This window comes from Oryctolagus cuniculus, chromosome 11 (genome assembly GCF_051225735.1).
Source record: "Oryctolagus cuniculus isolate XC-2025 breed Fujian yellow rabbit chromosome 11, ASM5122573v1, whole genome shotgun sequence".
NCBI classification, from domain to species: Eukaryota; Metazoa; Chordata; class Mammalia; order Lagomorpha; family Leporidae; genus Oryctolagus; species Oryctolagus cuniculus.
Genome location: NC_142877.1, coordinates 38,754,313 through 38,781,029, shown reverse-complemented (window position 1 = coordinate 38,781,029; position 26,717 = coordinate 38,754,313). Strand labels below are relative to the sequence as shown.

General features: G+C 42.8%; 1 protein-coding gene and 1 pseudogene across 3 annotated transcripts in view; one reads left to right on the top strand and one right to left on the bottom strand.

Annotated features, from left to right (window-relative positions):
• SEL1L2 (SEL1L2 adaptor subunit of SYVN1 ubiquitin ligase) overlaps window positions 1–26,717 on the top strand; it is a 70,875-nt gene that overhangs the window by 15,449 nt on the left and 28,709 nt on the right. For both annotated transcript variants that reach the window (XM_008256367.5, XM_051846208.3), the window contains exons 3-9: window positions 3,739–3,792; window positions 4,597–4,656; window positions 4,747–4,828; window positions 6,666–6,820; window positions 7,426–7,482; window positions 15,740–15,808; window positions 17,396–17,473. In XM_008256367.5, the coding sequence (XP_008254589.3) occupies window positions 3,739–3,792; window positions 4,597–4,656; window positions 4,747–4,828; window positions 6,666–6,820; window positions 7,426–7,482; window positions 15,740–15,808; window positions 17,396–17,473 (555 nt within the window). The remainder of the gene's footprint in view (window positions 1–3,738; window positions 3,793–4,596; window positions 4,657–4,746; window positions 4,829–6,665; window positions 6,821–7,425; window positions 7,483–15,739; window positions 15,809–17,395; window positions 17,474–26,717) is intronic.
• On the bottom strand, window positions 25,523–26,052 carry LOC108176631 (large ribosomal subunit protein uL23 pseudogene; annotated as a pseudogene). Its single transcript, XR_016216003.1, has one exon. The product of XR_016216003.1 is annotated as a large ribosomal subunit protein uL23 pseudogene (transcript).

The following is a 26,717-nucleotide window of genomic DNA, read 5'->3' as shown; positions in this document are numbered from 1 at the left end:
CGGGTCTCCCTTGTGGGTAGCAGGGGCCCCAAGTACTTGGGCCATTTTCTACTGTCTTCCCAGGCAAATAGAAGGCTGGACCTGAAGATGAGCAGCTGGGATTCAAACCAGCACTCTGGTATGGGATGCCTGTGTTGTAGGCAAGGGCTTAACCAGCTATGCCACAATACCAGCCTGAAATGCACTTTTCTCAGAAGCATCTGGAGCAGAGTGCAACAAACAGTTTGCAATGAGTTCAAATCTCTTCGCTGAATCCAATTCCATCTCTAAATACTTACAAATGATGTCATTATCATCTTGTCAGTGACTGAGGGCAAGAAAGGAGACACAGGGCTTGGAGTTTGTCGAATTCTGTAAAGAACACACAGGTCTGGTGACTTTAGTGGGTAAAGTTCCCAATCATGTTTCTAAAATGTTTGTTTATGAAAGGCCCAAAAAATAAATCAGCATACTTTTGTCAAGAAAGATGAGGTCACTAAGAACAAGTTGCATTGAGCATGGTCTATTTTAAGGAGGTTGCAAGACTCAGAATTATGGAAAATTGTGGTAGATATGATAATCCTATATTTTCTCCATTTTGTATACTTTTAGAATGTGTGTTATAAATTATATAAATGCTGTCAATTAAAATACAAGATAATTTTTTATAATTTCTTTGTATTATTAAAAGTGCTGCCTTGACTCATAGAATGACAAACGCCCTAAACAGCACTCTGGCCTCAGAATCAGCCCTAAGGCATTCAGGTCTGGCTAAAAAGCCCATAAGAGCATTTCAGGCATGGAAAGCCAAGACGCTGTGGCAAAAAATGGCCTACATGAAAGATCTCTGTGAGTGAGATCCCAGTGGAAAGAAGGGACCATCAAAGAATGAGGTCCCTTTCTCTGAAGGGAGGAGAAAACTTCCACTTTGATTATGGCCTTGTCTAAATAAGGTCAGAGTTGGTGAACTCAAGAGGCTTCCATAGCCTTGGCAGCTCATGGCATGAGCCTCTGTTAATTACTGACATCATAAATAAGAGTGTCAATTGTTGAATCGACAACAGGAATCACTGTGCACTTGCTCCCCATGTAGGACCTCTGTCCTTAATAAGTTATACTATGAGAATTAAGGATAAAACTTGTCTTCAAACAGCACTTTATACTTTGTATATCTGTGTGGGTGCAAGCCATTAAAATATTTACTTAGTATAGAGTTGATCTTCTGTATATAAAGCTAATTAAAAATGAATCTTGATGAAGAAAGGGATGGGAGAGGGAGTAGGAGATGAAATAGGAGTGGGGGTGGGAGAGTGGGTATGGGGGGAAGAACCACTATATTCCAAAAGCTGTACCTAATGAAATTTATATGTATTAAATAAAAGTTTTCTAAAAAAATAAAAAATAAATAAATAAATAAAAGTGCTGCCTTGGGCTTTTTAAACATAGGTTTTTATTATATATCTATCTTTGGTTACACAAAAAGGTAATTATAAGTTAAATATATCAGTATCTTAGTTCATTTTTTGCTGCTATAACAAAATATCACAGATTGGATAATTTATAAAGAAAAGAAATTTATTTCTTACAATTCTGCGGTCTGGGAAGTCCAATAGCAAGGCTGGGGAGTCCCACATTTGGAAAGAGCCTTCTTTGCTGAGTCATAACATGACAAAGTGGGGGAATATGCCAGTTTAGGTTCCTTTTCTTCTTATAAGGCCGCCAGGACCATCATAGTAATCCCACCCAGACAGCTTTGTTTAACTTTAATTATCTCCCAAATGCCATACCTCTAAATACCATCAACATTTAAATTTGGGGATTAACTTTCCAACATAAACTGTGAGAGATGTTACAGGTATAGCAGGACTTGCCTCCTGAAAATTCAGACAAGATGTTTAAACTCTGATGTCTTAATGTTGCTGGCTGATGGATTAAGGATATAGACTTAATCTTGTTGTGGTGACTAAGAGGTGGGCTGGTGAAAGGTGATTAGGTCGCTGGGGGCATACTCTCAGAAGAGTGGGTCTCATGAGCAGGTTATTTTGCATTTGAGTTTGGCCTAGGTTCTCTCTCTGTACCTCTGCTTCCTTCACCATGTGATCATTCCTCTGCACCCACCATGATTAGCTCCTGTGAGACACCAGGCTATGGGGCTGCTCTATCCTGAATCATAATCCCTAAACTGTAAATTGAAAGAAAACTTTCTTTCTCAGAATGCTCCTCTTGGGTATTTTAGTTAAAGTAACAAAAAGTAGAGGCTGGCGTTTTGGCACAGCAGGTTAAGCCACCACCTGTGACACCAGCATTCCATATGGGTGCCAGTTTGAGTCCCAGCTGCTCCACTTCTGATCCAGAAAATAGCTCAAGTGCTTTGGCCCCTGAACCCACAGGGAAACCCGGATGAAGCTCCAAGCTCCTGGCTTCAGCTTGGCCCACCCCTGGCCATTGCAGCCATTTGGGGAGTGAACAAATGAATGGGAGATATTTCTATGTGTGTCTCTCCTCTCTCTCTGTAACTCTGCCTTTCAAAGAAATAAGTAAATAACAAATTAAAAAACAAAAAGTGGACTAATATAGGGAATGTGTTCAAACCAAAGCAATTAAAGCTGTTAGTTATTGTTCCTAAAATTTCCTCAGAGTTCAAATTAGAATAGTTGATACATTTTTTCCAATAGGATATCTTCTGTACCATTAAGAATATTGTTGTTGCAGCATTTCTTAAGGGAATGCTCCACTGTTTTCACTAGAATTTTCTTCCAAACCACTGACTCATTCTGCACTATTTATGTATGCACTTTCCTATTTAACTAAGTTCCTATTTAACTAAAAAAAAGAGTTTATCATCTTTTGCTCTCCCTGGAGTCTGTCTATAGTACTGCAGAATCTCTAGTACAGTAATAAGCCACCGGGCATCTGTCCTCTGCAGGCACCAGGCATCCAGAGTACGCTGGTTTATTGCAGTGCTCACACATGTGTCAGAATCAAACCACACACACACACACACACACACACACACACACTGTCACCCAGGTAACACTCTCCATTGGACATACATTCTGCTTTTTTCTCTCCCTTAGTAGAAATCATCATTTGGAATTTTTTTCCTCCAACTAACATTCAAGAGGTGCTAACTTGGAAGATGGGTGACCATGTGCAAAATAAATGGCTTCTACTGCCTACTTCAATGGACTGTTTTTGACTTTGCATTAGTCTTGTGTATTATGACCTCTTAATTTGTTTCTGATATTCTCATGAAGGCTTTTTGGACCATATGCTGTGGTTAAGTGGTGTTTCTGTGGAAGATGTATCTGGGGTTTCCTATTGAACCTCTTACTTTGAAATCAGGCTTTCACTTTTTATTCGTTGTACTTCTTGCTGTTTAAATATTCTATATAATTACATTGTATTTTTTAAGATATGAACAGGAAAAAACAAATTTAATTTTTAAATTAATGAAAGATAAAACTTTTTTCAAGAAAGGAAAACACATAAACATCATTCGTTTATAATTTTTTTATTATTTATTCTAAAGTTTAGTAGGAATTGTCCTATTTTCATGTGTTATGCGATTCTCCCACTATTTTGATCTTTACCAAATTCCTATAGCCTTCACAAAAGTATTTTGTTACAGTATAAGAAATAAATTAACAATGAAAATTATTAAGGAGCAGACATTTAAAATGTCCCTTACCAATGTAAATGAAAATAATTCTGAACTAAATTGATTTATTGATCCTTATTGTTTCTTTTGCACTTTAGGCATTAGGGTTTTTGTCTTCTTATGGAATAGGAATGGAATATGATCAAGCCAAGGTAAAATCATTCTATTTTTTCTTCTGGTACAAAATCAATTTCTTTTTTTTTTTTTTTTTTTTTTTTTTTTTTTGACAGGCAGAGTGGATAGTGAGAGAGAGAGACAGAGAGAAAGGTCTTCCTTTTGCCGTTGGTTCACCCTCCAATGGCCGCCGCTGCAGCCGGCGCACCGCGCTGATCCTGGCAGGAGCCAGGAGCCAGGTGCTTTTCCTGGTCTCCCATGGGGTGCAGGGCCCAAGCACCTGGGCCATCCTCCACTGCACTCCCTGGCCATAGCAGAGAGCTGGCCTGGAAGAGGGGCGACCGGGACAGAATCCGGCGCCCCAACCGGGACTAGAACCCGGTGTGCCGGCGCCGCAAGGTGGAGGATTAGCCTATTGAGCCACGGCGCCGGCCTACAAAATCAATTTCTTTAAAATGACATTGAATAGAGTCTTCTCTTTAAGTAAACAGGTTTACTCTAGGGTGGTGATTAAATAACCAGATCGAAAAAAAAAATTAAGTATTATTCTGAGAGAAGTTTCTTTAAAAATCATATTGTGGATTCTTCTCTAAAGGTGAATAATATCTGTTCATAGAGATTTTTTGATGGTTAAATATTATATATGATGTCCTTATCCCAAACTCCAGAACATGGTTAACTCCCAGAAAATGACAGCCACATTAACAGAGGAAGAGACCAATATTTGGAATGTATTTTGGAGTACTTCCAGATTTATTCCCAGGCTAGGAGTGAAAAAGCAATGTTTGTTTAATTTTCAAATTTAGATAAGCAATGTGTTTCTTTTTTTCTTTTAATTTTAGGCACTCATCTATTATACCTTTGGAAGTGCTGGTGGAAGCATGATGTCTCAGATGATTTTGGTTTGTAAATTTAATATTCTAAGACCAAAATAGGTATATAATAAATACAACATTGCCTGCACATTAAAAATATATATGCTTGTGTTTTAGGGGTACAGATATTTGTCAGGAATCAATGTTCTGCAGAATTGTGAAGTTGCCTTAAATCATTACAAGAAAGTGGCAGATTATAGTGAGTAATCCTCATATTATAAGACAAACAGATTTGGCACACAATTTAGAAAAATAAACATTGATCAATATAAATTTATAAAAATATTTATCCTTTTAACATCTACTAAAGTAAAATTGTTTTAATACTGTACTATAAGGGAAAGTTTCTGTTTCCTTAATAGTTACTTTTCAAAAAGTTTAATTTTTTAAAAATGTTTTAAATCATTGCATTCATCTTTTATTTTTGTCAATATATATCCCAAATGTTTCTGTTTTACTTTTCTTGTGATGTTGTTTACTTAAACTGAGAATCTGAACATACAGCCAGCAGACACTAAGCAGTTCCCCTCCTGCCTCTAACATTTGGAATACAGGATGATTTATTAGAACTTCTTAAGGTGATAAATATTAAGCACATACATGAGAAACCTATCTCTGCACTTAAGAACAATTTAATCATTTATCTATTATCGTATGCTTTGTCTACAGAAAATAGAATGTGAGGCTAATAAATGTTCCTAGAATCATATTCAAAGCTGTGCATAACATTTTAACTTTCAGCATCCCTGAAACAGACTACATAGCAATGTTTTAAATAGAAGGTTTTCAGAAGTGAATAATGTAAGGTCCACTTAGTTAATCAGAAAAATATGTAGGGGCCTGTGCTGCGGCACAGTGGGTAAACCAACTCCTGCGGCACTAGCATCCCACGTGTGCGTTGGTTTGAGTCCCAGCTGCTTCACTTCTGATCCATCTCCCTGCTGATGTGCCTGGGAAAGCAGCAAAAGATGGCCCAAGTGCTTGGGCCCCTGCACCCACGTGGGAGACCTGGAAGAAGCTCCTGGCTCCTGGCTTTGGATCAGCCTAGCTCCAGCCATTGCGGCCATTTGGGGAGTGAAACAGAGTATGGAGAATCTCTGTCTTTTCCTATTTCTAACTGCCTTTCAAATAAATAAATAAATCTTTAAAAAATAAAAATATCTAAACATATATTTTTGTCACCATTAAGTTCTAAGGAAAGAAAAAAGAGAAGACTACTTTTGATTTTTTTAAGATAAATATTATCTATTTGAAAGGCAGAGTTACAGAGAGAGAGGGGGAAAGGTACATAAGCAGCTTCATTCCCCAAATGCCCACATGGCCAGTGCCTGGCCGGGCAGAAGTCAAGGACCAGGAGCCTCATCTGCATCTCCCATGTAGTTGCAGGGGCCCAAGCACTTGGGCCATCCTCCATTGCTTTCCCAGATTTATAAGCAGGGAGCTAGACCAGAAGTGAGCATGTCGGCATTGCAGGCAGCTGTTCAACCTGCTATGCCACAATGCTGGCCCTTACTTTTGAATTCAAGATGCACTATCATTTCATGTGCTTAAGAAAACTAGAATCACTATGTTTATACTTTGAACTGTACACTCTAGTAGATATATTTGAACATATACTCATTTTTGTATTATCTTCAGATTATCCATAAGAAATTTTAAAAAAAGCTGTTATTACTTTTACTTTGTAGTTTCAGTCCCAGAAAAGAGTCAGTGGTAGAGGGGATGAATTGTCTGCTCCTAAAATCTCACCTGTTTATCTAAGCCTGCTTGGCCAAGATAATTGAGTAGAGACTTATATACATAGAAGTTAATAATATTTATGTGGGTTGCAAAGAATAACTAGGTTTCATACACTTTTCTCATAACTAAATAAAAGTCAGCAAATTTAACTTCCTATGGGTCATCCCTCTGTGCTAATAGACCAGATTTCTGCACAATTTAAGGAGAATAAGCCTAACAACATTTTCTCTATACTGAATGTTAATCTCTTGCAGCCTGTTCTTTCTAGCTATTCTCTGGCTTGTTTCTATTTGCAGTTGCTGACAAATTGGAAAAAAATGAAGGTATTCCAGTGGAAAAAGTGAGACTAACTGAGAGACCTGAAAATTTGAGTTCCAACAGTGAAATTTTGGATTGGGACATATACCAATACTATAAACTTTTGGCAGAAAGAGGAGATGTTCAGATACAAGTAATGTATACAGATAAGATTGACTTTTTAGAACATGCAAATGATAAGATGTTTGATTCACTCTGAGTCCTAGAGGGATTAGCAGTGACCCATCCTGAACTGGTAAGGGAAGAGAAACCCTTTCTTCTTTGCACTATTCCTGTTTTGTCCCCTGCCACTTTCAGTCCCTGGTCCTAATGGAGAGCTAGTTACCATAGTAATAACAATATTCCTTGCATTTCTTACTGACAAATTCATTTTAAAAATAACTTAAATTTTGATTATAGACTAAATGGCCCATCAAATGCTGGTTTTAATATGCTGTTCTCAGGAATGGGGCATCATCCCCGTGACCTTTGAGAGTCAGAGTGAAGGCCCCTTAGGTTTATGTGCCTGAGTGTTCATTCCTGCACACCAGCTTGACTGGATTCCTGCTGTTGAGGAAGACATATGCCCAGCTGCATCCCATTAGCCACTAAAAGATATAGTCTGGATTGTTTCCCTGCTTCTTTCAAGACATGACAACTTTATCAAACTGAATCAACATCCCACAGTAAAATCACCATGTTTTCTTTATTTAAATTAACACTACTGCTAAAATCATTCTCAAAAATCATCATTCCTAGGTATCTCTTGGACAATTACATCTAATTGGGAGGAAAGGTCTAGATCAGGACTACTACGTAAGTCAATCTTAAGATTCAGTCATATGGAGTGGGGAGGATCGGGGTGAGGGAGGCTGGTGGGGCACTGAAAGTGGGGAGTGGGAAAGATGGAAGAAGTGGAAGAGGAGGGAAAATTGCTTAGGAGGAAGCCCAACCCTGCAACCTTGACCAATCTGCTTCTCAGATGGTGAGGAAGAACAAAGTTCATGTCAAGGCGCACATTCCTACTTGTCTTCAAGAGCAAAGGGAGAGGCACTTGGGGCAGGTGGAGTACCCATGTTCCAACAGAACCTAGCCATTTTCCACCCTCACACTCAGTGCAAGCCTTGAATATTGCCCTCCCACAAAGGCCAGCTAATAGAAAGTCCACCTGTGGCCGGCGCCGCAGCTCACTAGGCTAATCCTCCGCCTTGCGGCGCCAGCACACCGGGTTCTAGTCCCGGTCGGGGCGCCGGATTCTGTCCCGGTTGCCCCTCTTCCAGGCCAGCTCTCTGCTGTGGCCAGGGAGTGCAGTGGAGGATGGCCCAAGTGCTTGGGCCCTGCACCCCATGGGAGACCAGGAGAAGCACCTGGCTCCTGGCTTCGGATCAGCGTGGTGCGCCGGCCGTAGCGCGCTGGCTGCGGCGGCCATTGGAGGGTGAACCAACAGCAAAGGAAGACCTTTCTCTCTGTCTCTCTCTCTCTCACTGTCCACTCTGCCTGTCAAAAATAAATAAATAAATAAATAAAAAGAAAGTCCACCTGTGAGTTAAGTGTTGAGGAGCCTGAAGACCAACCTCATGCCTGTTTAGCTAAATCAGAGGACAGCCTGCTTTAATGTAATTAAAAAACATATTAAACATCTTTGTAAATTTGCTAAGCTTCTCTACATCATTTTGTTTAACCTTATCTTATCCCAGTGAGATTAGAAGATTAATTAACCATTCATATTTATAGTGGAGAAAAAAAAGCAAATGAATTTGTCCTACATGGTATCCTCCTCAGTAAGATGCCAGAGTCATGGTGTGGGTTCTTATCTAGATTCTGATTGTGGTTTTAAGGCCCTAATAACTACCTACTGGGGAAATAACTGGATTCTTTTTAAAAGATGAGTTTGCAGCTCTTCCATTTTATAGGAGACAAGTGTTCATTGTTTCAAAGGAACATGTACCCTATTTCAACACAGTCCCAGCAGCTCAGTGAAGGAAATAACTACATTGTAAGGCTGTTACATTTAAAAAGTGATCTGTTATTACCTTCCAGTTTACTTTATATTATTATTTTATGAATGTATCTTTGGTAATTTGTAGTTTATATGAGATACAATAAACATCAAGTAAATGTCAAAGTTATTTTCATAAAATGTGATAAAATAGGTAGCAATTTAAATCAGCATATGCATCCCAACACAATTCAATTGAAGGTCTTCAGATTATTTTTTTTAGTTTCTAAACATAACAAAGAGCATATCTTCTTTGATGGAAAGCACAGGATTCACAATATTACTTCAGGGTTGGATTTCCGACTGCCATGAGTTTCTCATATTAATCATAGGATACATAGCTGGGAAGAGGTCCTCATTTTCCATAAACATGAAATTTGGATGTAAAGGCACCCAAACCTTAGCTTGTAGGGAAGACACAGGAATCCTTGTACAGTGTAATAAAACCCCTCAAAATACTTCTAATCAGCCCCGGCCAGCATGAACACCAAATGGAGCTGGAGTTACCTCCAGATGAGAAAGAAGAGCAATCCCAGGACTGGCACTGAGGCATCCCAGTGATCTGGTGACAACAGCCAGCAGCTGGGCATCATCAGCAAACAGCCCACTCAGGATATTCCAGCAAGCTCATTCGTAGAGGTGTTATTTGGTTTGCTTTTTTACAGAGGAGGAGCTGAGGCTAGAGTCAAAAAGTAAATTGCTTCAAGGTTCACAGCTGAGAAGTAAGGTTGTTTAAGAAGAAGTTGAACTCAGACCCTTAGCATTCAAAACCTGGGCCCTTTTAATTAAACATTATTTCTTCTCGACTTGGAAAAAAATAGGGGCCTTTAAAAATATGTTTAAATAAAGGATGCCATGACTCTCAGATTCCTTCAGGTCTAACTTTCTGGGTGGGCCTCCTACTTTCCATTTAAAAAGGAGATTTCAATTTCAGAACCATCCCAGTCTATCAGGCCTTCTGTGGAGAAAGGACAAGCTGATTCTTTCTGTGTATGTCAACCTAATGATTTCGGACACATGTGGAGGTCTGTGGTCAAAGTCTCAGACTGAGTGACTAGGCATCAGTTAGCTTTGTCTGCACAACAAGCCATTCCCAAACATTGGTGGCTTAAAATGACAATCATTTAGTTAATTCAAGATTTAGGTTAACAATTTTGGCTAGATTCAGCTTGAGCCAGTCTGGTCTGGCAGGCTCAACTCAGCTTAGCTGGGCTTTAAATGCATGTGCTGGAGTGCTGACCAGTGCAGGTTGGTTTATCATGGCTTCTTCTGTGATGACTAGGATGACTGGGCCTCTCTCCGTGTAGTCTTACATTACAGGCAGTTGACCCAGGCCTTTAACATGGCAGTGGACAGTTTCAAGAACACAGAGCAGAAGTCTCTTAACTCCATAGCTCAGAACTCATAAATCACTTTCTTTGGTCATAGCAAGTAACAAGGCCAGTAAGACTGAAGAAACAGAGAGAGTGGGCGCTTCTCAGTGGACAGAGCTGCAAAGTATGGTGGCATTTTTGCAACTCACTATAGTTTAGTTGCACCAGAATCAACTTGAAGTGGCAGGGGAAACATGTAGAGGAGAGGGAAAATAAAAGGATAAGCCCAATTTCTAAAAGGTTATTACTGCAGCTCTTCTGATGTCTGGCTTCTCTTCCTTCAGTTGTCACTTCCTTGGAGAGGATTTTCTTGATCAATTCTACTCTTTCATCACTTACTCTATCACACTGTGTTTATTTTCCTCATGGCCCATATAACTCCCTGGATTTTGTTGATCTTTGTCTCCCCACCAAGAATATAAGTTCTTGTCTGTCTGACATTCACTAGGAATGCCAAGCTCAAAAAAAAGTGCCTGGTAACATGAGGTACCAGTATTTGTTCAATGAATAAATGAGTAAATGAATGCTAGCCCTAAACATATGTTGCTCCTTAGCCTGCAAACTACCACTTGAACTTGTCTGCTAATTTTTCAGTCCACTAAAGAAATACATTAGTATAAGCCTCTTTTTTAAATTTTTATTTATTTGAGAGGTGGAGTTACAGACAGAGAGAGGGAGAGATAGAGAGATAGAGGTCTTCCATCCTCTGGTTCACTCCCCAGATGGCCACAATAGCCAGAGCTGGTCTGATCTGAAGCCAGGAGCTTCTTCTGGGTTTCCTACAAGGGTGCAGGATCCCAAGCACTTGGGCCATCTTCCACTGCTTTTCCAGGCTATAGCAGAGAGCTGGTTTGGAAGAGGAGAGGCCAGAACACAAACTAGCACCCATGTGGGATGCTGGCACCACAGGTGGAGGCTTAGCCTGCTACACCACAGTGCCGGCCCCAATAAATAAATATTTTAAAATATATATAAATATCAAAAATAACTATCTTGCCTCCTCCTCTCCTTCCTTACTATTAGGTTGAATAAGTCTATCATGTGTTATCTTTTTTTTTTTTTAAGATTTATTTATTTGTTTGAAAGAGTTACACAGAGAGAGGAGAGGCAAAGAGAGAGAGAGAGAGGGAGAGAAGACTTTCATCGGCTGGTTCACTCCCCAATTGGTCACAACAGCCAGAGCTGCGCCGATCCAAAGCCAGGATCCAGAAGCGTCTTCCGGGTCTCCCACGCGGGTGCAGGGGCCCAAGGACTGGGGCCATCTTCTACTGCTTTCCCAGGCCATAGCAGAGAGCTGCATCGGAAGTGGAACAGCCGCGTCTCGAACCAGCGCCTATATGTGATGCCGGGGCTTTAGGCCAAGGCGTTAACACACTGTGCCATGGCGCTGGCCCTTATCAAACAACAGTTTTGCCCTCACGCTAGCCAAATTCTTAATTATTGAAAAGTGTTGGCTGGCGACACGGCTCACTAGGCTAATCCTCTGCCTGCGGGACCCACACTCTTGGTTCTAGTCCCGGTTGGGGCGCCGGTTCTGTCCCGGTTGCTCCTCTCCCAGTCTAGCTCTCTGCTGTGGCCTGGGAAGGCAGTGGAGGATGGCCCAAGTGCTTGGGCCCTGCACCCGCATGGAAGACCAGGAGGAAGCATCTGGCTCCTGGCTTCGGATCGGCACAGCGCACTGGCCGTAGTGGCCATTTGGGGGGTGAACCAACAGAAAAGGAAGACCTTTCTCTCTCTCTCTCTCTCTCACTAACTCTGCCTGTCAAAAATTAAAAAAAAAAAAAAGTATTGTATATGCGTTTCTTGATTGCATTATCTTGAATTTTCTACACATAAATTTTAATGTCATTTGCATTTCTAAATATATACAAGCTCAGAACCGATTGGATTATGAAAGCAGAGTGTTTGGGTGCATATTAGTAAAGTGGATAAAGCATAATTAAATTTAACCTGGCAGATGAATAATATCAAATAAGTGAGAGTAACTGCTTTATTTATCCTGCCACCCATTAAAAAGAAAAGAGCTAATAGCTTCCCTCTTCACGATGATTTACAGAGCCTGGGATTTAAAAAAAAGTGTTCATAAATATTTTTAGAACAGTATATTTTTCTTGGCATTTCATTCTATGGGAAATGTTACAAGCTGATTAAGGATTTGCTTAGAGCCAATAAAAAATCATACTCATTAAAATAAAGATGTGGATTCAAATAATAAAAACTTCACTTAGCATAATGTCTGAGACAAATCATATTTCATCCTAAGGCACCATCAATTGTAAAACATACCATTATTTTATGTTCTACTGAGAAAGAAAAAATGCCAATATAATTTATAATATGCCAGTGACAATAAGAAATGTTCTGATTAAAATGGGATTGGGTAAGATGCACATCTTAGAATCATTGATGGTAGCTGATCAGTAAATATTTGAAGGATTGGTGGATGGATGGATGGATGCTTGATCTTAACTAATTGAAAGACCCCAGATTGATTCATGCATATCCATCAAATTAGCTTACACAATACTTTTTTTTTTTTTTTTGACAGGCAGAGTGGACAGTGAGAGAGAGAGAGAGAGAGAAAGGTCTTCCTTTGCCGTTGGTTCACCCTCCAATGGCCGCCGCGGCCGGCGCACCACACTGATCCAATGGCAGGAGCCAGGTACTTATCCTGGTCTCCCATGGGGTGCAGGGTCCAAGTACCTGGGCCATCCTCCACTGCACTCCCAGGCCACAGTAGAGAGCTGGCCTGGAAGAGGAGCAACCGGGACAGAATCCGGCGCCCCGACCGGGACTAGAACCCGTTGTGCCAGCGCCGCAAGACGGAGGATTAGCCTAGTGAGCTGCGGCACCGGCGCTTACACAATACTTTCAAATTGTGTTTTAAAAATGTTTTTACAATTGAGAAATAGCATTAAGGAAATGCAAATGTAAAAAGAAAGAAAAGAGAATTGAAATACCAAGAAAGCCATGACATTGGAGTGATGTGTAACAGAGAGCCTCACTTCTTTTTTATCTTTATGGAATCATTATATTGAATGATGAGGGAAACTCCAGAAGTTTTATTTGCATCTGGGGAATAGATAATTTTATTTATTTATTTGAAAGGCAGAGTTACACAGAGGCAGAGAGAGAGCGAGCGAGCAAGAGATTTATTTTTTGACAGGCAGAGTTAGTGAGAGAGACAGAGAGAAAGGTCTTCCTTCCATTGGTTCACCCCCAAATGGCCACTACGGCCAGCGCGCTGTGCCGATCTGAAGCCAGGAGCCAGGTGCTTCCTCCTGGTCTTCCATGCGGGTGCAGGGCCCAAGCACTTGGGCCATCCTCCACTGCTTTCCCGGGTCACAGCAGAGAGCTGGACTAGAAGAGGAGCAACCGGGACTAGAACCAGGCGCCCATATGGGAAGCCGGTGCCACAGGTAGGGGATTAACCTAGTGAGCCAAGGCGCCAGCCCCCTATTGCAGGATATTTGAGTACTAAATTACTAAGCTGGATTTTGAAAATGATTTCATAGAATCATAATACTAGAGCTGAAAGGCCCATAGATATTAAAGTCCAACCCCCCTTATGCTAGAGATGTATAAACAGTCATTCATTCATTCTCATGGAATATTTCCTGAGTCTCTAATCATGGCAGACACTATGTTAACTACAGAGGATTCAACATTAGAGGAGACTACATATGTAGATAATTAAATCAGTGGATAAATGCCTAGATAGGGACAGGACAGAGTGCCCTGAGAGCACAGAGGGGAGGACTCTGAATGAGCAAACCAAGGCCAGGAGATAATGTTACTTGCATAAATTATAGTTACCTAGAGACATATTTGCTGTCATGGCTCAGTAGAGATAGTCATAATAAATACTTTTATTTTTTATATTAATGTACTTTAATTTGGTAAATAACACATCGCTACAACTCTCTCCTATCAAGGTACACTTACATTTTTCCAGACATTTTAGCTTCCCTAATACTCATAAATATCCAATGACCTCTATTTTCCACACATATCAAAAAAGTCCTTAACCTGATATGCAATATACACATCATCCTAGTGAGCACTTTTTAAAGAGCAGGAGTTATGTCCTAATTGTTTTATTTTATTATGCCATGTGGTTTCTGAGGAGACTTTCTGGAAGACCAGCCCAAGGCCTAGGGAATATGGCAGCAAAAAACAAAAGCAGCCCTTATGAGTGTTCTAGACTGAGCACTTCATTTAATGTTATGACCTAGGCAAAGTCAGAGGCTTTGCCAGTCTCCTGCAATTTAATTTAGAATAATCTTGAAGTTCACCTGTGCAGAAAGACCTAGTCTCAGCAGGCAGCTGAGCATGTCTGATCTTACCCTGTCTTATAAACCTTAAGATGCCACATAACCAATTCTGGCAACTCTATTACAAACTGTCTTGCAGAGTGTCAACATAGAAGCCTACTGTGGGGAGCAACTCGGACTAGACTAAGTTACTGGAATTAAGACTTATTCTATGCATCTGCTCTCCCACAATATGGCGCTGGGAGAGGAGAAAACAGCTTCTACGCAGCTGCCTCTTGCCAACTTGAGTGATGACCTCCAGGAGCTGATCCTGCTCCTGATTGGAGGAGAGCAGCGTACTCGGCGTGTGGGCAGCCGAGTTGGGATTGGCGGAGGAGGACTATAAAGGAGGAGAGAGACAACATGCACGAGGAACATCTAGGGGGAACATCTATCTGAAGGAGCACCTGTGCAGCCCCCGAGAGAGCCGGCCGGCGGTGTGCCGCTCCCCCGCGGAAGTGGGGAATGTGGCAGGGGGAACCATCCTTCCACAGAGGTGGAAGGGACGGTAGCCAACCCGGGAAGAACCAGCAGCAAACCCGGGAAGGGCCGAGCAGACGAAAGAACAGCGCAGGGTCCTGTGTCGTTCCTCCACGAAGACGGGGAGCGACATAATGGTGCTGTGACTCGGATAGGAAGCCTAGGCAGGGTTTAGTGTCGTTCCTCCACGAAGAGGAGGAGCGACACCTACTTTTTCAAAATAATTATTATTTAGCTTTATACTAGGATTCATCTCATTCCATAAATCCACATGCCATTCATGTCTTTTCAAATGTGAGAAACAAGTCTTAATATTCTAAAGTTATATATGTGTCACACACACATACACACACATAAAGGGTCTTCCAAAATTGCATGGAAATTTTATATTATGAAAAAAGTATGCATGGTTTTCAAAAAATTTCACACCAAGATTTATTTATTTATTTGAAAGGCAGAGAGAATAAGAGATGGGGGTGGGGGGAGAGGAAGAGAGAGAAAGTCTTCCATCCTTTGCTTCACTCCCCAGATGGCCCCAACAGCCAGACCTGCCCCTGTCCTAAGTCAGAGGCCTGGAGCTTCCTCCTGGTCTTCCATGCAGGTGCAGGGGCCCAAGCACTTGGGCTGTCTTCCACTGCTTTCCCAGGCCACAGCAGAGAGCTGGATTGGAAGTGGAGTAGTTGGAAATCAAACCACTGCCCATATGGGAAGCCAGCACTGCTGACAGTGGTTTTATCTACTACACCACAGCCCTGTGCCCCACCGCTAAATTTATCTTTCAATTACTTTTTTTCCATGAACATTTTGTAGATATTTTGGAATACTTACTGCATGATAAAATTTGGTTCAAAGAACCATTTTGAGGATTTGTTTGTGACTGGCAATAATACTGTTCCTTTTCTCTCTAGAAAGCATTATACTATTTCTTAAAGGCAGCAAAGGCTGGGAGTGCCAATGCCATGGCATTCATCGGAAAGGTACATGCTTCACCTTGATCAATATTTTTCATAGATTAAAAACCTAAGAAATTAGTGATGCTAGTTAATGGAATCCAATGTGTGGTGACAGGACTGCAGGCCCTGTTCATGGAAGCAGCTCAGAGAGCATTTGGCTGCAGCCTGAGGGTGGTATTCTTGAAATGATAGTTTGGGACATCCCATACAACAGCAGCTTCTAGGTGGAGCACCAAAAGCAGCCATGAAAGTGGCCCAGGACTCCTCTGCTGAGTGTAGCTATGAGCCTGTGAGCTCCTTTCCTTCCCTACCCCAAATGGTAGCAGGAGATTCAGGCTAGTAATACGTTGAAAATTGATATAGGCTACAGATTCGACCCGCGAGGCATGGTAGGGCGACAGCACTCTTCAACAAGAAGCACTGGAGACAAGTTTCAGTGAACATATCCGCTTTATTAACAACCAAGCACATCTTTTAAAGGGCAGGCAGAGGGGACATAACTCATTCAGGGCAATACTAATTCTGTAGGATGAAGTTGATATTGGTGCCGCTATGCTTCTCCAATCAGCTTGAAGGTCACTTAGCTAGGGTAGCTTTCCAGGTGGGCCTGGGCCACATCTGGGAGCAGTTTACCTGATTGGCGGGGGGTGGGGGAAATGTGTCTAGGGCTCCCGCATCCTGCCAGTAGTCAGGCTAACCTGCATGGGCAGCCTCCCAGCCAGATACAGGATCACCCACAGTAGGCCTTGACCCAAATGCCTATCTCCTCCTCCCCTTGAATGAGAACCAACTTTAAGCTGACCAAAGTCTGTTCTTTGTCACTTCTGATGAGAGGTTCCCTAGGGTGGTTAGGCAGCCTTTGTGTACGGTTCTTTTAGAAAGACATGTTGAATCTCTCTTAAAGACCACTCAGTACCAACTTGGCTCCCTTCTGCCAATTTGCATTAGTAACCATGGGGATGAGTGCCTTGCTTCCGGAAGTGCTATATAAAGAAAATCTAGATGAAAGAACAGGAGAAAATACAAATAAGATTCATGTTTTGGCCCTTAGGCAAGGTCACTCAGAATGTATATAGCAGATTAGTTTCTGCTTTCGTTTTAATTAAAGTGAAATTCAAATAGCAAAATTAACCATTTTCAAGTGTAAAATTCAATGGCATTTAGTACATTCATAATGTATGCAACCATTACTTCCATGTAGTTTTAAAACATTTTCAGGGCCAGATTGGTGGCACAGCAAGGTAAGTCACCACCTGTGAAGCTGGCATTCCATTTTAGCACTAGTTCAGGTCCCAGCTGCTCCACTTCTGATCCAGCTCCCTGCTGATGCACTTGGGAAAGCAGCAGAAGATGGCATTAGTGTTTGGGCCCCTGCTACCTACAAGGGAGACTTGGATAGAGTTCCAGGTGCCTGGCTTTGATCTGGCCCAACCCTGGCCATTGCAGACATTTGGGGGAGTGAACTAGTGGATAAAAGATTCTCTCTCTCTTTCTCTGCCTCTCCTTCTTTCTCTGTAACTCTGCTTTTCAAATAAATAAATCTTTTATAAAAATTCATTTTTATCACGTTCCAATTCCTGTTTGTTACATCCTCTTTTCCTTTTTTCCTAGATGTATTTAGAAGGGAATGCTGCTGCACCACAAAATAATGCTACTGCCTTCAAGTACTTTGCTATGGCAGCCAGTAAGGTATGTCCTCAACCCATTGCTGTAAACACATAAAACCAATTGGCTTTTAGTACATGCAGATTGGAGCCCAAGAGAGTTGGCTTTGCTGTCCCAAGTCTGGATAATGGGACTGGAAAGAGTTTTGTGTCCTAGAGAAATCCAGTATTATTGACAATAAATGTGGGGTTGGGAGAGATATGATTTATCTTCCTGGTAAATGAAAAATGACAGTGACTTATGCTACCCTAGTAGGAGTCAGCAGGAAACCATATAGAAGTTCGACTTCCCCCACCCTCTGAGGTAGATAAAACCATCTAGCTTAGAAATAGAGAATAAAAGAGATGAGGACAGAGAAAGGGAAAAATTCGATCAATAAATACAATAAGTTCATGGCAAAGACAACCAAGAAATATCGTTTTCTCCTGTCAGATCTTAACCACAGGCCAAAGTCCCCCTTGCCCAGGCCAGAGATTTTCAAGGAAGCAGCCACAGCAAGGTGATTGAGAACATAATTTTGGAGATAGAACTTGTTAGTTTAGGATTTTTAGTTTCCAAGCAATGCATACAGACAACTGGTCAAGGGAGAAAAGACTTTTCTTGTAGATAGGACAGCATGGTAAGGGGAAATAAGTTTTCAGTGGGTGAGGGATCTGAGGTGAGACGTCAGCCTGCCACACAGCAGGCAGTAGCCCCTTTTTATTCTACTTGTTAGAGGAAGTTCACATGGATGTGCAGAGTACAGTATCATTCATGATAAGGTAGGCCTGATTGTGCAGAAAGTCTTGTTGGCAGTTGTTAATTGAAGCCAAAAATGATTTATAAGATATGGTTCTGTCAGTTTGGTATGTCCCAGGAGAGGCACTCATAAAAGTTGGTACTGGGCCAGTGGAATACCGAGTTGTGAAATAACACCAATGTCTATGGGTATCTACTTGCACCCAGTTCTGTCAGTTTTGAAATGAACTATTTTGCCCCCAAGGCCTAGCAAATCCTAACAAATCCTACGCCTATGACCACTCAGCGGCAATTCCTAAGGTGGCTAGGACAGTTATTAGGGTGACAGCTCTTTCACTGTGAATATTTGTGGTTAGAGAAATTGGTGGAGACTGGTTATTGGGTGCCACGTTAACATTGGGTGGAGTGGGGGCAGGCGCCATGGTGCAGTGGGTTAATCCTCCGCCTGAGGCGCCAGCATTCCATGTGGGAGCCGGTTCTAGTCCCGGCTGCCCCTCTTCCTGTCCAGCTCTCTGCTATGACCCAGGAAAGCAGTAGAAGATGGCGCCAGCTGTTGCGGCCATCTAGGGAGTAAGCCAGCAGAAGGAGGACCTTTCTCTTTGTCTCTCCCTCTCACTCTCTGTAACTCTACCTCTCAAATAAATAAATAAAATCTTAAAAAAAAAATGGATGGGGTGTGTGTGTGGGTGTGGTGGTCAGAAACACAAGAGTCCAGTTAGTGAGGAGACAGAGATAAGTGTTGGTCCCACAAAGGAAAAGGTCCCCTGTGAATTATAATGAGGATGGGAATCTCCCTAAGGAAGGCACCCCCACTGGCTCTCATCTTGATGAACTGAGAGGAGGCCTGGCCTTGATAGGAGGTGAGTAAAGAGTGGTATCTCTATTACAGTTCTACATGCAATGGCAACAAAGACCCTAGGCCATCCCCTCAGATCAGGTTTTTGGCAGAGTGGGCAAGGATTCTTTGGAAGCCAGCTTTTGTCAGGATTTTGATTGCCAGATGCCCTGACTTTATGCATCTAAAACAGGTGTTATTTGGGGTTAGAATGGACTTGTTGGGTCTCCTTGATGGCAGATCATCATGTAAAGCAGCATTTAGTATCAGAGGAAACCTAAGCTAGAAATTCATAGTCATGGGCATGTTTTGACATTTTCTTTTTCTCTGAGTTGAGACAGTGTCCATGAGGCGAACAGTGTCCTTTCAGGTAAAAATCAAACATGTCAGTCACCTTATACCATCAGTCTAACTGTTTATTTATCTGAAGTTTCCCATCTCTCCTTTTATCTGATTTAGGTCTTGCATTGTGAAGGGGATTGGTATACTGAAGGCGGCAGTCTGCTATTTCCTATAGGGACTACTTTCCTGTTACTTTTATGGTGGGGCTGAGGGCTGACTCTAACCAAGGGAAAGCAGCTGGTGGCTTTGCAGAACAAAAGTGCCCATTTACCTTTCTTTCTCTCTTTCTCTCTTTCTTTCTCTTTCTCTCTCTCTCTCTTTCTCTCTTTCCTTTTCTTTCCTTTCCTTTCCTTTCCTTTCCTTTCCTTTCCTTTCCTTTCCTTTCCTTTCCTTTCCTTTCCTTTCCTTTCCTTTCCTTTTCTTTTCTTTTCTTTCTTCAGACCAAGGCTGTGCAGCCAGAAAGATATGTGTGCACCTCTCACATGGCTGCTGGGTAACTCTGCACTCCTGATGTGGATGTGCTGCCCAGGGGTAGAGACTTCTCGTAGGTCTACATGGACAGACCCTGCTCTGAAACACTAGCCAGGGGAGTGTGGTGAGCAAGGGTGGAAGTGCAGTCAGGGAGGGCAGCCAGATCCCTATCCTAGTGCCAATTCAGCTGCAGTCAAACAATGGACATGAGAGAGAGCGCTTATCCCCACTACCGCCCACATCACACAACCAATGTAACATGCAGGACAAGCTGTGTCTGGTATAAAGCAGTGAGCAAGTATCTGCTTCTGGAATCATGTCCCTTTGACCCTAGAGTGCAAAACATCAGATCTTTATATAAGCACAACATAAGTTGGGTGTCCTTCTGTTGTCAGAGGTGTAAATCATTTGATCAAAACAATGGTAATAATTCATGTAATCTGAGTGTTTTAAACAAAGCTGAGCGTCAGATCTAATCAGAGTTAAAGTGATCTCTCCAACAGTTAAATAGGCAGATAATGTTAACTCCTTTAAGACTCAGTTACTCAGGTAATTGGAACCCAATAACGAAAACAGAAAACATGAGAAACCTTCCCCAAGACACAAAAAAAGTTTGTTACCTAGGTCAGTTATAAAAACACAGAGTGGCCGGCGCTGTGGCTCACTTGACTAATCCTCCGCCTGCGGTGCCGGCACCCCAGGTTCTAGTCCTGGTTGGGGTGCCAGGTACTAGTCCCGGTTGCTCTTCTTCCAGTCCAGCTCTCTGCTGTGGCCAGGGAGGGCAGCGGAGGATAGGCCAGGTTCTTGGGTCCCTGCACCCACATGGGAGACTGGGGTGGGGGGGAGCACCCAGCTCCTAGCTTCGGATCAGCGCAGTGCCAGTCGCAGCAGCCATTGCAGGAGTGAACTGGCGGAGGGAGGACCTTTCTCTCTTTCTCTCACTGTCTATAACTCTACCTGTCAAATAAAAAATAAAAAAAGAAAACACAGAGTAACTTTGATTAAAAAGATTGGTGTATGATATCAACATATAAAGCAGTTTTTTAATTTTGGAGAAATTGAGTAGAAACAGGTATATAACACAGTCTACCAAAGTGTTATAAGCCCTAGAAATCTTGGGGAAATCTTACAAACCATTCAAGCATAGTATCAACAACGTTTATGTTGTTAATCTAACTACAAATATTTTTAGAGAATCACTGTGGATGGCAAAAGAGTTAAAACAGTCATGATTACAATACCAACTTAGCAGTTTATAGCATGTTAGAAAGCATAGTGGGGCCAGCGCCGCGGCTCACTTGGCTAATCCTCCACCTGCGGCACCGGCACCTCAGGTTCTAGTCCCGTTTGGGGCACCGGATTCTGTCCCAGTTGCTCCTCTTCCAGCCCAGCTCTCTGCTGTGACCCAGGAAGGCAGTGGAGGATGGCCCAAGTGCTTGGGCCCTGCACCCGCATGGGAGACCAGGAGGAAGCACTTGGCTCCAGGCTTCGGATCGGTGCAGCGCTGGCCACAGTGTGCCGGCCGTAGTGGCCATTTGGGGGGTTAACCAATGGAAAGGAAGACCTTTCTATCTGTCTCTCTCTCTCTCACTGTCTAACTCTGCCTGTCAAAAAAAAAAAAAAAAAGAAAGAAAGAAAGAAAGAAAAGAAAGAAAAGAAAAGAAAAGAAAAGAAAAGAAAAGAAAAGAAAAGAAAAGAAAAGAAAAAGAAAGCACAGCAGGGTTTCACAGACCTTCATCTTTTTAGGTCTCAGGACCTATAAAGCAAGGGGCAGTGCTGACTGGGGAGCTCTGAGTTTAACAAGGCACATAGCGGCCCCAGTCATAGAGCAGAGGTATCTGAAATAGGTGGGTAAAGGAACTTTCATAATTTAGCAAGCAAGAAAATGTAAAGCCTCTGGATCTAAGAGATCAGCAGGTTTCTCTTCGCTCATCTAGAAAAGTCTTAAGAGGTAGTTGGAAAATAAGACCCTCAAGGGGGTCTAGTGAGTGATTAAAAAAAAACAGTAGTTTAAGACAAACCTTTTTTTTTTTTTTTTTTTTTTGACAGGCAGAGTGGATAGAGAGAGAGAGAGACAGAAAAGTCTTCCTTTTGCCGTTGGTTCACCCTCCAATGGCCGCCATGGCCGGCGCACCGCGCTTATCTGAAGGCAGGAGCCAGGTGCTTCTCCTGGTCTCCCATGGGGTACAGGGACCAAGCACTTGGGCCATCCTCCACTGCACTCCCGGGCCACAGCAGAGAGCTGGCCTGGAAAAGGAGCAACCGGGACAGAATCCGGCGCCCCGACCGGGACTAGAACCTGGTGTGCCAATGCCGCTAGGTGGAGGATTAGCCTATTGAGCCACGGCACCAGCCAAGACAAAACCATTTAAGACCAGTTTTGTTGGTGTTTTTTGTTTTGTTTTGTTTTTTCTAATTGTGGCAAAAGAGGTAGGGGAAATGAGGCACGTGGCATTCTTTGGTAGGAGATAAGTAAAGATTTTAGGGCTGCTTCCTAATAGATAAGACATCCCATTCTTCCTCTTGCCACTCCTGACCTTTGAGACTGGATGAGGAGAGGTAGCAAATGGGAAGGAGAGAGACAGAGATAGAGAGAGAAAGGAGTGCCTGAGTGGGTATGACCAAAAGATGAAAAGCAGACAAAGGAGAGAAAGGCCACAGGGACTAGCTTAAAGGAAAAAGTGCACAAGCTTCAGCCTACATGACATTTTGGCAAAGAACTGGTTGCCACTAGATAAGGCAGGAGAAAGGATAGAAGTAGGCCAGACATGCAGCATTCCTCAGGGTGAGGTTGCTTAGGACTTATCACTGCTCTTGTTTTCTTACGACTGGCTCTGTCAAATATATTATTGGAGATGGCTGAAACGGAAGTTTTGTCTTCGCATGAAAATGAATTTAGATGTGAGACAGACTGGCAGTTAGCAAGGCAGTGAGGTTTAATGGAGTAGGGCATCTGTCAGAATGGATGGGCACCTCTCCACATGCAGCCAGAGAGATAGAGTACAGTCATTAAAACTGGGGTAAGCAAAGTTATATACTTTAATGGAAAGAATACATCTCACGGACAAGGTGGGCATCTCAGAAAAGAACTGAGAGTGGTGGCAGCCCAGATATGGCCCTTTTTCCCCCAGATATAATGGAAGAGGAACTAAAACATAAACATTCTGGTAGGTGAGGTCATGTGAGTAGGTAAGGCATAGGAATTTCCTGGTGTATTGGGTAGGACCCATGCTGTAGGAGCCCCAGAATTTTAATTTGAGCTATATCCGTAAAGAGACACCTGGACGTTAACAATAACTTCTGTGCCAGCCACATCATAGTGAGAAAATAAGGATGGGTAGTAGGGAGTGAGCAGCTGGGGCCACTGTTGTAAGCTCAAATGGACAGTAGGAGGAGAGAAGGAGTGGGGGGAGAAAAAAGGGGACTGAGAAGAAGATTTGGAAGGTGAGGAAAATTTCTCAGCTGAGTGCTGAGGCAGCATAAGGAGGAGGAGGAGGAGGGAGAGGGGCATGATGGCAGGATCAAAGTCAGGATCAGACGTTAGAGGTTTAATCTTTTCCCTGAGAAGGAGAATGTGATAGGTGATGCAAGACTGACGGAGTGAAGGGCAATTATGGAGATAGAAGAATGTCCATACATAGGGAACCTTGAGCCATTTTCCACTGTGACTGATGAAGTTGTCTAAATCTCAAAGAATTTGGAATTCAAAGGTCCTATTATTGGGTCACTGACTATTATTATATAATTTATATTGTGCCCAAACTGAATTACAGAAAAAGGTATGTCCCAGATAAGACAAGGTGAATTTACACGTGGAGAGTGGAGACAAGTCCCAGAGAGTGAGGGAGAGAAGCAGGCATCCCCAGATCTTTTGAATTAGACTGTCTCTTCCTGGCATCCCCAGAGAGAGAGGGGTCAGGCCAGAACGGGCCAGTGCCTCAGACTGGAGGAGAGACCTGACCAAGCAGGACTTCAGATGGGTGCATAGGTGATACAAGGCCCTCCAGACTAGATTCAGAAGGGCTCAGGGCTCACTTGGTCTCCCAGAAATTTAGCCAGTGTGGTATGTTGAAAGTGCATTGGAGGCCGGTGCCATGACTCACTTGGCTAATCCTCCGCCTGTGGCGCCGGCACCCCGGGTTCTAGTCCCGGTTGGGGCGCCGGATTCTGTCCCAGTTGCTCCTCTCCCAGTCCAGTTCTCTGCTGTGGCCCAGGAAGGTAGTGGAGGATGGCCCAAGTGCTTGGGCCCTGCACCCGCTTGGGAGACCAGGAGGAAGCACCTGGCTCCTGGCTTCAGATCGGTGCATCGCGCCGGCCACAGCGCTCTGGCGGTAGCGGCCTTTTGGGGGTGAACCAACAGAAAAAGGAAGACCTTTCTCTCTGTCTCTGTCTCTGTCTCTCTCACTGTCTAACTCTGCCTGTCCAAAAAAAAAAAAAAAAAAAAAAAAAAAATGCATTGGAGAAGTGGAGTTTCCGCATGGACAAACCCCCTCAAAATTGCCTTCCCAGGTTTGGCACCAAATGTTAGGTTTAGGATTTTTAGTGCCTGAAAAAGGTACAGAGACGACCAATCAAAGCAGAAAGACTTGTATTATATTCAGGACAGCACAGTAGGTAGAAGTAAGGTTTCAGTCTCCCAGACACTGAGCAGGGGGTCAGCCTGCCAAACAGGCCCTCTTTTTAAGCTACTAGTTAGAGGAGGGCTATGTGGACATGCAGAATACCACATCACCCATGATAAGGTGGGCATACACAAGCAGAAAACCTTGTTGGCAGTTGTTAATCGAAGCTGATGATTTACAACATAGGATTCTGTCAGTTTAGTATGTTTCAAGAGAGGCACTCATAAAAATTGGTGTCAGGCCAGTAGTACACTGAGTTGTGAAATAACATCAAAGTCTAGGGTTATCTCATTGTATCCAGTTCTATTGTTTTTTTTTTTTTTTTTAAGATTTATTTTATTTATTTGAAGGGCAGAGTTACAGACAAAGGGAGAGAGAGAGGTCTTCCATCCGCTGGTTCACTCCCCAAATGCCTGCAGTGGCAGGAGCTGAGCCAATCCAAAGCCAGGAGCTTCTTCCAGGTCTCCCATGTGGGTGCAAGGGCCCAGGGACCTGCGCCATCTTCCACTGCTTTCCCAGGAGCATTAGCAGGGAGCTGGATCAGAAGTGGAGCAGCCAGAACTCAAACTGGCACCCATACGGTATGCCAGTGCTGGAGGTCAGGGCTTTAATCCACTGTGCCGTAGCACCAGTCACAGTTCTATCAGTTTTGAAATTTATTTGTGCCCGTGGATCCAGATAGAACCTCTGGCTTGAATGTCAGCTCTGCATTGTGGCCGTGGACCAACTATTTAACTTCTCTGTGCCTCGATTTTCTCATCTCACAAATGAGACTATAAGATTTGCATGATATTGCTGTTGTTAGGATCTGTAAAAAATGTGAATAGAAAGTATTACAACAGTACCTGGTGTATGGTGGATGCTGTCTATCAACTCTTACCTTTTTCATTCTTGGTCCAGTTAGGTTGAGAGAACTTTGAAGCATATCCAAGGCAGAACAGATTGGAACTATGAGAGAATACAGATATGATACAACACTTGGCCCTCCATATCCATAGGTTCTATATGCATGGATTCAACCAACTGAATATTGAAAAAATTTTTTTTATGGTGAGAAAACATATATTTAGAATTAGCCAGCTGGACTCTGTTCAGATGATCCCAATTTTGTTGGCAACGTCCAGAGCATCATAGTCAGGAGCCAGCCGCACATACGCCTTCTTCTCTCCGTCAGGTCTGATCAGGGTGTTGACTTTGGCCACATCAATGTCATAGAGTTTCTTCACAGCTTGTTTGATCTGGTGCTTGTTGGCCTTGACATCCACAATGAACACCAGTGTGTTGTTGTCTTCTATCTTCTTCATGGCTGACTCCGTGGTCAGGGGGAACTTGATGATGGCATAGTGGTCAAGCTTGTTTCTCCTGGGGGCGCTCTTCCGAGGGTATTTGGGCTGCCGTCGGAGGCGCAGTGTCTTGGGCCGCTGGAAGGTGGGGGACGTGCGGATCTTCTTCTTCTTGTGGCTGTGGACGCCTTTCAGCACTGCCTTCTTGGCCTTCAAGGCCTTCGCTTTGGCTTCGACTTTAGGAGGGGCAGGAGCTTCCTTCTTCGCCTTCGGCGCCATCTTGGTGAAAAGCTGAAAATATTTTTTAAAAAATAAGAAATGTGTTTGTATCAAATGTGTCCAGGCTTTTTTTCCATGCCATTTTTCCTGAAAAAATTCAGGTGTAACAGCTATTTACATAGCATTTGCATTGTGTTAGGTATTATAAATACTCTGAATTTTTAAAAAGTGTACAGGAGGGAAGCAGGCATTTAGCCTAGAGGTTATGACACCAATCCCACATCAGAGTACATGGGTTCAATTCCCAGCTTTGGCTCCTGACTCCAACTTCCTGCCAATGCAGAACCTGGGAGGCAGTGGTGATGGCGTAAGTAATTAGGTTTTTGCCACCCATTTGAAAGAACTGGATTGCATTGCTAGCTCCCAACTTTGTCCCTGGCATTTGAAGAGTAAAGCAGCAGATTAGAATTGGCTCGCCCTATCTCCCTCTTTCTATCTCTATCTCTGTCTCTGTCTCTCTCCCTTCCTCTTTCTCTTGCTCTCTCTCTCTCTCCCCCTTTCTCTGCCTCTCAAATATAAAAATGAATTAATTTAACAAAGTACACAGGAAGATTGCATTAGAGTATATGCAAATAGTATGCCATATATATAAGGGACTTGAGCATCTTCAGATGTCAGTATCTATAGGGGTGCTGGAATCAATCTCCTATGGATACTGAGTCTTGGCCTTTGTTGCTAGGCTCAATGAGGCTGGTATA